The 8,945-nt window shown below is 38.3% G+C and overlaps 1 protein-coding gene across 2 annotated transcripts; it reads left to right on the forward strand.

Moving 5' to 3' along the window:
* Nucleotides 1-4,004: 4,004 nt before the first annotated feature.
* Nucleotides 4,005-8,851, forward strand: slc38a11 (solute carrier family 38 member 11). 2 transcript variants are annotated; one of them, XM_080477941.1, is made up of 12 exons: nucleotides 4,005-4,213; nucleotides 4,318-4,438; nucleotides 4,997-5,071; nucleotides 5,176-5,310; nucleotides 5,557-5,622; nucleotides 5,751-5,857; nucleotides 5,939-6,018; nucleotides 6,163-6,233; nucleotides 6,898-7,059; nucleotides 7,142-7,254; nucleotides 7,521-7,652; nucleotides 7,742-8,851. In XM_080477941.1, exons 1-12 carry the CDS (start codon nucleotides 4,202-4,204, stop codon nucleotides 7,979-7,981), a joined length of 1,314 nt encoding a protein of 437 aa, XP_080334067.1. In that variant the 5' UTR covers nucleotides 4,005-4,201; the 3' UTR covers nucleotides 7,982-8,851. The 2 variants fall into 2 exon arrangements, with proteins under 2 accessions (XP_080334067.1, XP_080334066.1); XM_080477940.1 differs by having other exon boundaries at nucleotides 4,111-4,213; nucleotides 5,751-6,018.
* Nucleotides 8,852-8,945: the final 94 nt, after the last annotated feature.

Below are 8,945 nucleotides of genomic sequence, written 5' to 3' on the forward strand. Positions count from 1 at the left end.
TGTATATGAACTTTTGATAGTTTTTTTAAATATTGGTGACACTTTTTTATGCTTTTTTTGTGATTTAAATACCTAATTGCCTGGTCTGTTCGGTAGGTATGGACACAGGAATTTGAATTCAACCTATGGAAGGAAGCCAAAAATGCTTTTTACACTCACTGCTATGGACATGTGCTTAAAGATTTGATATCACAGTTTATTGACGGCTATTTTGTTCATCCCTCTTCAGTTGACATGTAGCTGTGCTTACAGGAGACTAAGCCAGACTCCAGCTCCAACACTTAGTGATTAGAGATGTACTGCCCATCATCAGACTGAAAAGTGTGTTTTTGAGTCCAAGCTGTTTTATGAAAATGTTTCCTTGTTGCTGCCACAGTTCTGTGTGAATTAATGCACAATTAAGTTGTGAGCTGAATACACTTTTTTGATTGATAAAAGGGCTTAAGATGCAACTGTTTCATTCTGCTGTGGGCTTTACGGCCACAACACTACGTACAATCATCGTGAAAAGATGTTTCCCTTTGTCATAATGCACCACGTTTGTGTTACATAATGCACACGATGGTAGTTTCCACCTCCAACCAAGTACCTCTTCTATTCTATTCTATTCTATTCTATTCTATTCTATTCTATTCTCAGACTAAGTGCAATCCAAAACATACAAGTTGAACTTTCCCATAAGAATGATTTACAATAAACAATATACAAACATTATCCACAAACAATGAATGATATAAATGAAGCCCAAATAGATTATCGCCAATGAGGTCAAGCCCTCAATGAGTCACCTCTATAGAGGTATGCAGCATCCTGTCAATCTGTTCCCGACTCATTATACACAACTTGAGATATGAGTTGCCACTTTGAAGCTTCAAATAGGCCCACTTCAATTTATCTGCAACCTGTCTGCATCATGACCTTGTGTGGACCAACGTAACATTGACACCTTTGTTCCTACCAACCTTCGAGGGAACACACTGTCAACCCGTCATTTTGGTATTTGTTATGCATCGCACATTAACTGTGTTCTGATGATGACTGTCAGGTGGTGACTGCTCTTGGCCTTTGGCCGCGTGACTCAACTGCAAGTATATTAAACGTTCACATAATGTCAAGGGCTCCCTCATTATTTAACGTTTCCTGTTTGGAAAAACTTGGATTTCAGTAACCACAAAAGGTTTCTCAGTATTTAGATAAATTCAAACGTGATTTATGAGGAAAGCTACTGTAGGAACCTTCGATGTATATTTAAAGACTTGAAAAAAACAACAACACATCAACTCACAATAAAGTCTGATTAAGATTTGGATGAATAAACTAATACAGAGTGTTCTCACTAAGAACCTGTGTCTACAATATATGCGTTTGTAATAAAAGCAAGTTCAAACTCTGTGTGAGCCACAAACATTACAACACAAAGACACACTGACCAAAGAAAACATCATTCCTGATTAAAATGTGATGTTTTGGAATTAATTTGCTCACTATGTGTAAACTGGGATCTTGTTCAGAACAGAAACCAGAGTGACGGGGTGTTTTAGAACAGGGGTTCGTATTGGACATTGGTAATTATTGTTTACCATGTTGTCTTACTGTTGTGACTGTATACAGAAAAAGTTATTATGATGGCCATCGTGTGAAAGAAATCGATAGAGACTGTGGATTGTGTTATACATCACTTCCAGGGAAACCACTAAAGCAAAGGCCAGAATTGACAAGAGAAAAACACTTACAGACAATAATTACACTGCGGTTGTCTTTCTGTATGTCACTCACTTTGAAGTTGGGTATTTTAAAAGATCTTTAGAAAACAACAGATCCCTTTCGATCAATCTTCAGGCGATACAACAAGGGGTGACTGACAAATGTAGAGTTTATAATTATCAGGGTAAAGAATTGAAATCACATATTTTTCCAACCTAAACACGCCCATGCACAGAGTGATGATAGTTCAGTATCTGTGGCCTCCTGAGGGAGCAACACTCTCACAGCTCTTAAGTGATCATCTAATGGTTGGCTGCTGCCTCTCACAGGCTACAGAGTCAGGACTCAGTCCTGCAGGTTCTGGGCGTTGGCAAAAAAAAAAAAAAAAAAAAAAAAAAAAAAGGCAGCTGATGAGAGGCACGCAACATAGTTTTCAGGAATAAATGCTTGTTGTTATGTTCAACCTGCCAGGCATCACTGTGTGCACAGTCTGAATAGAGCACAACCAGGCCAGTCTAATCTCTAATTGACGGCAATCTAATAATGATGTTGACGATCAGGCAAGCAGGAAGTCATCTAGGATGTAGTGTAGGCTAATAATTGCTGCCATGCCCATTAACGTCTGTAATATATTTTAGACCACAATTTGCACTCTAGTCATTGCACCAACAAGAGATCAATCATGCTTCGTTTTTTTTTTTTTTCCTTTCTTTTTTTTTCCCATACAGGCCTCTCAACACTTTCATTAAGATAAAATATAGCAATGGACCATATTCAAGGGTTATACAAAGACTACATCGCGTATTCTGTAGACGATAAAACACATTGCAATAGTTATTCACGTGACGAAGCAACGATAGATAGATAGATAGATAGATAGATAGATAGATAGATAGATAGATAGATAGATAGATAGATAGATAGATAGATAGATAGATAGATAGATAGATAGATAGATAGATAGATAGATTTTTTTAAATGCACTTTTAAAATGTGAAAATATAACTTTTTTCCAGCAGCAAGCATCCATATTTTATACACTTAACACTCAGTTTCAGTTAAGTTACAAAACTCACCATCTGTTTTTTCTATCCTCGACCGGTGAACAACGGGGAGAAGACACGCTCCTCTGAGCAGAAAATGTGGTTGAAAGTAAACCCTCAACCTGCCAGGTAGATTGTGAGGTCTGACTCTTCTTCCAGCGGAGAAATGATAATTTCCAGGCTTTTCCAAAGGAAAAACCAGTGAGAGACACTGTGCCGCCCCCCTGCGTGCTGTGGATCAGACGACTGGACTGATGCGGAGCTTCCGGATGTTCGTGGGTACCAAACGAGGACAGAGATGCCAGGATGGCCTTCCAGATGATATTGTGGTGGACATTATGGTGCGTAATTGTCGGGAAAGAAGATGTTGGCATCTGATGCGCATCAGAACTAAAAGCAAAAGCCACAACTTTCGGGTTCCACGTAAACTCTCTCTCTCTCTCTCTCTCTCTCTCTCTCTCTCTCTCTCTCTCTCTCTCTCTCTCTCTCTCTCTCTCTCTCTCTCTCTCTCCCTCTCTGTGCTTCCTACGTTCTTTCAATGCCCTGAATGCAGTAACAGTAAAGTCCAAACAGCAACATAGACCATAAGCTGTTGTTCTGAACGTCATTTATTGGATGAAGTTTTTGTGGATATAACTTGACTGTGATTTATTGCAAGTATGACGCCCCCTGTGGGACATAGAGGCACATTGAAAAAAAAGTTCTGGAAAAGCACCAAATAAATAAAATATCCGTGAAGCCTAAATTGAATAAATAACAAAGGATTGGACACACATAATTATTGATGTATTATTTGAAATACATAATTTGGTTTAGTAATGAAATGAAACAGCTTCATTAGAAAGGAAATGGGAATATAATAGAAATTAAAATGAAAGTATATAAGACTTTGTGTGTATGTGTGTTAAGTAAGATTAGTTTTGTGATTTAAAAAACAACAACACACAAATCCTTGCTTGAATTTATAAAAAAAAAACAACAACTTTGCAGTATAAGAAAAGATCGCTCTGTTAAGCGGAATATCCTTTATAAATTATTATTATTATTGAATTATTTCCGGTCGTTTAATGAAATATGCATACTCCTATAGCCAGCACTACTGTATGATTCTTTAATAAATCCCTTCATTTTAATTTCATCCGCGTAATTCCTTGCTATTCTGGATTTAATTGTCAAAATACAAACTATTTATCAGGTTGGGTGAAATAAAGTCGATTTGACAGAGTGTAGAAACAAAAAAAAAAAAAAAAAAAGCACAGAAAACACAGCTAAACCATTGAGTGTCGGTTCATGGTCAATACGTGGCGCTGCTGAGGCCGTTTCCAGGTTGTATTCGAGAGAAACTGAGGATTTTTACAAAGTTGAGAAATTCAGTCTCATGGCAGATATGAGGACGTGAAGCGCTGATAAAGTTACAGAAAGAGGAACCGGGAGCTGGACGCAGGTGCTCCACGATGGCTCAGCAGGTGAGTCTAAAGTCAGGCTGCCGTTGGAAGATTAGAAAACAAGACTAAGATTGTCTTTTCTTTCGTTCTGTCCCCTGCTTTCTGCCTGTTTTGGATTTTTCCAGCTATACAGTGAAGAAGGGACCAACTTAATCATTCTGGAGAAAAGCGCTTCAGAGCCGAGGAGCTCACTGATATGCGCGTCTTTTAATTTCATCAATTCCATAATAGGATCTGGAATCATAGGTAACTATAACGAGAGGTATCGTGCGTAAAACAGAGTACTTCAATTACAAACAATGTTTAAAAAAAAAATATATATATATAAAATATATCTTTGATATATTTCTTGCTCTTAATTCTGTTACAAAATAAGAGCGGTTGTTTACTTTGGTGCAACAAGGAGACGCTTTCATACATTTGAAGCCTTGCAGTGGTATCATATGACTAGCGCCTGTTATCCCCTTCCCACAAACTCCCTGATCCTCAAAACCTGAGTCATTACACACGCACCACTGAATATTTCTATGACAGCAACGTCTCATTGCATATGTCCTCGTCCATGCTAATTCTACCGTCACTCTTTGTTTGCATTTCCATTGAAAGATCAAAGGTAATTTGGACTTTTCTCAAGAGATTTTGTCTAACAAGCATTTTGTTAACTCCTGGCATTGATACCATGTGCAGAGAATATATTCAGCCGGTCATCCTACTGAGATACCTAATGTGCATGAATCCTCTAATTTGAAAGAATATTCCCAAAATACAATAAAGGCCTTAATGGATGATTTTTATTTAATCCAGGTTTACCATATGCATTGAATCAGGCAGGACTCCCTTTTGGCCTTTTTCTGTTGGGAGCAGTTGCATTCATCACAGGTGGGTGCACGTGCAATCGATTACCTAAAATAAGTATTTCGGTAATCCAGTAACTGAGCAAATATTTCAAACAAATGAATGATTACGCTTGTATTTCCTGACAGATTACTCCATCATCCTGCTAATTAAAGGAGGAAACCTTTCGGGGACAAACAACTACCAGTCGCTGGTGCAAAGCACATTTGGTTTGCCTGGGTTTGTCATTGTTTCTGGGCTGCAGTTCCTTTATCCTTTTATTGGTAAGTTGGGTTTTTTAATTGCACAATAGAACTAAGCCTCGCGTTGCATAATAAATCATAGCACTTAGCACACAGATGCATTTTCAATCCTGCCTAAATGTTTCTGCGGCCTTTGTTTTTTTTATTTTTATTATTTTGCTATTGCTGTTTGCATGTTTACTATAAAGTCAATAAATGTTGCTCTAATCCCATAGATACAAGTTTCTTTGACCAGTGAAATATTGTTTTGTCTTCTTTGCCTATCAGCTATGATCAGCTACAACATCACCACTGGTGATACACTGACTAAGGTCTTTCAGAGAATCCCAGGAGGTATGACTTTAGAGTACCACAAAAGTGTGCCTGCAATTCAGTAATGTTCTTAATTGATTTAAAACCTATATCTATCATGAATAAATCATTCTATTTTGCTTGTGTGTTTGATTGTTTCACATTTGCAGTTGGTCCAGGTCACATACTTGCCGAGCGTCACTTTGTGATCCTTCTAACGACCTGTGTATTCACACTACCTCTCTGTCTTTATCGAAATGTGGAGAGACTTGGGAAGGTACGCCTGATTCCTATACACCGACGAGTCTTGTTTGGCGATTTCAAAGCTACCTTTTTAAACATCCTCATGTGTCACCAGGTTTCCTTTTTGTCAATGGTGCTGACACTTACCATCCTCATCATTGTAATCATCAGGGCAGCTACCTTCGGACCCCAAATGTATGAAAGAAAACTCTAAAGTTTGCTAATTGACGGTGATTTTACCTGAAATGTTCCTGTGTGTGGACCGTTGTGGTCTTTGGTTCAAAAACAAGCATACAAAAAATGAATTGTGTATTTTTCTGTTTGTTGATCTGTCTCCAGTCTCCCCACAGAAAATGCATGGACATTTGCAAAGTGGAACGCTATTCAGGCAGTCGGTGTCATGTCTTTTGGTGAGTCTTTGTGCAAAATGCTCGTGCCTCTCCTGCTGCTGCTGATTTTCTTTTGCAGTGATTTAGAGTTCCCAGGAAATGAACTTAAATGAACCTGAAGAGGGGCACTAAATGAAGGGCATTTCATGCCAACATACTGTATATATATATATTATAATATTCTACTCGGTAAGAGTAAAATGTGCAAATATGTTCTTTTGGTTTGGACTTGACTATTTTTAAATGGACAGAAATGGATTGAACCCAAATTTATTTATAACAAAATAATCATGAAGTAAGAGTCATGTGTTTTGTCTTTATTTACTACAGTCCCAATTCAGCACGAAACGTGCAACACAGATTAACTGTAAGTAGGTCAAGGCTAATAAGGCTATTAGTAGATTTCCTACATATTGCTGGGCTTCTGGTAAATTACAAACTTCTTAAAAATGCCTGTTGTTATCAGAAAATTTCGGAGTTTTTTCAGTGTATATTGATGGCGATATCTTGTCCTGCCACAGACATGATTTAGTTTGCATGCTTTTTGGAAAATGCATTTTAGTTAAAAAATATTAGGGAAGAAATATCAAATAAAACCACTGGTCTACTGTTAAACATCCCACGTGTAAAGGAGTTTCTGCACGCGCTCTCTGTTGATTGATTGTATTCTTCCTGTTGTTTGTAGCCTTCATCTGCCACCACAACAGCTTCCTTATCTACGGCTCTCTGGAGCAGCCAACACTCGCCAACTGGTCCCGAATCACTCATGTGTCCGTTGGCTCCGCGCTCATTATCAGTGCTGCATTTGCTGTTGCTGGCTACATGACCTTCACTGGCTACACTCAAGGTACCAATACAAAAATCAAGGTAAGTGGCATTGTTCAGTTGTTTTTTTGTTATAAATGTGAACGTATTCCTCACTTTTGTAGGTGACGTTTTTGAGAACTACTGCAGAAATGATAACCTGGCAACGTTTGCTCGCTTCTGTTTTGGCTTCAGTATAATAACCACGTTCCCACTGGAGTGCTTTGTCACCCGAGAGGTGAGTATGGCTTTTACACACAAACCGGCCCAAAGTTAACCAGAGAAATGTTTACATCTGTGGCTCAAAGTGTTTTTCCTGAGGTTTTGAGCTAAAGATGTGGATTAGCGACACTTTGTACACATCTGTGCTCAATGTTCGCTCTAAAGGCTTGTTATACAGTATGTCTTCATTTGGTTTGTCTTATCCTCTTTCAGCTTCAAAATACAGCAAATACTTTTTTTTTTTTTTCTGTTGCATACATTCCCCAAACTTTATCTTTTCAGGTGGTCTCTAATGTGATATTCAGTCGGGATCTTTCAAAAGCTGAACATGTGGCCATCACCGGTCTCATTGTTGTCGTCTGCATGTCAGTATCTTTGGCATTCGATTGCCTTGGTGTTGTTTTGGAGCTGAATGTAAGTCACTCTGCATTTATATATTTGTCTTAACACTGACTCAGCATAAACAAATCTTTAATAGTGCTTTTTTTCTTTTTGCCGTCCAGGGTGTTTTGAGTGCCACACCGCTGATCTTCATCATTCCATCGGCCTGCTTCCTCAAACTCTCCCCTGGCCGCTGGTTCCGTGGTGAAAAACTGATCCCCTCTATACTGGTTATACTTGGCTTGTTTGTCATGATCACTGGTCTGACCATGACCGGACTCTACCGCCAAGACTGTTCACATGGTGTGGAGATGTCCTACTGTACCGACGCCAATGTCTCTACCACTACACCTTCTGTATAAGAGAAACAAGTCAAATGTTTAAACTCCGGGCAGTATTAGGAGGAACCATATCATGACACAGCGCATGATGCTCATCCAGAAATAAAATAAATAAATCTTGGAGATGGCCCATAGGGATGAATCATGAAGGTAGCATAAGTCAAGTGGAGAAACATAAATGCGTGACATGACAAATGAGAAAAGTTCTGCTGCTGCATTTCAAACAATTGTGTAAAGTCTTTGATCGCGGAGTGGAGACGGTGGAGAAACACATTTGTACGCACAATTCTGAACCAGTGTGATGCTACATGGGAAGAAGTTTTACATTTACTCTTAAACATACTGGTCTTTTAACTAGGATGAGTTTTTGTCCTTGCTGCATAGCTGAATAACCATTGAATGTGACTTTTCTGTGTTTGCCCTATGATGGACTGGTGACCTCTCCAGGGTGCACCTCGCTTTTACCTAACTTTTTTCCTAAGATATCAAACCCTGTGATATATATGTATGCATGGGTAATTTGTATATTTCTTTTCTTTGGCCTTTGAATTAATTTGAGATGCCTCTATGTGATTATTGTAGTGCAAAGGCCTTTGTGTTTACTTGTTTTTAACTAACTTTGAATTGAGACTGTGGGTATATCCAAGAAGGAATGGCAAGAAAAGAATACAGAGAGTTATGAGAAGAAAATAGTGGGGAAAAATATGAACATCTGTGAACTTTTTTTTAATTATGTTTACACCCTTTTAGACACGTATTTAAACGTTTAAATGTCTGGTAGCATGTATTTCCATAAGTCGTTCATGTATATTATACTGTATTAATCGCAGATATTTTGTTTCCATTTCCAGCCACATGGTGTCACTGTAGACAAATGAAGTAAAATGAAGTAAAACAAAACAATGATAGTGGCGTATTTTGACTGGCTTCGGCTTATATTGCTTGAATGTGTTGTTTAAGAACATCTTGGTTGTGTGCGTTGTGA

The sequence above is a fragment of the Lipophrys pholis genome, assembly GCF_963383615.2.
Source record: "Lipophrys pholis genome assembly, chromosome: 13".
Lineage (NCBI taxonomy): Eukaryota > Metazoa > Chordata > Actinopteri > Blenniiformes > Blenniidae > Lipophrys > Lipophrys pholis.

Excerpts from the sequence above, each read along its gene's own strand:
- slc38a11 (XM_080477940.1), top strand. Across the intron at positions 5,623-5,750 it reads CTTTCAGAGAATCCCAGGAG|TTGGTCCAGGTCACATACTT; the intron begins GTATGACTTTAG and ends TCACATTTGCAG. Across the intron at positions 7,255-7,520 it reads AGTGCTTTGTCACCCGAGAG|GTGGTCTCTAATGTGATATT; the intron begins GTGAGTATGGCT and ends TTATCTTTTCAG.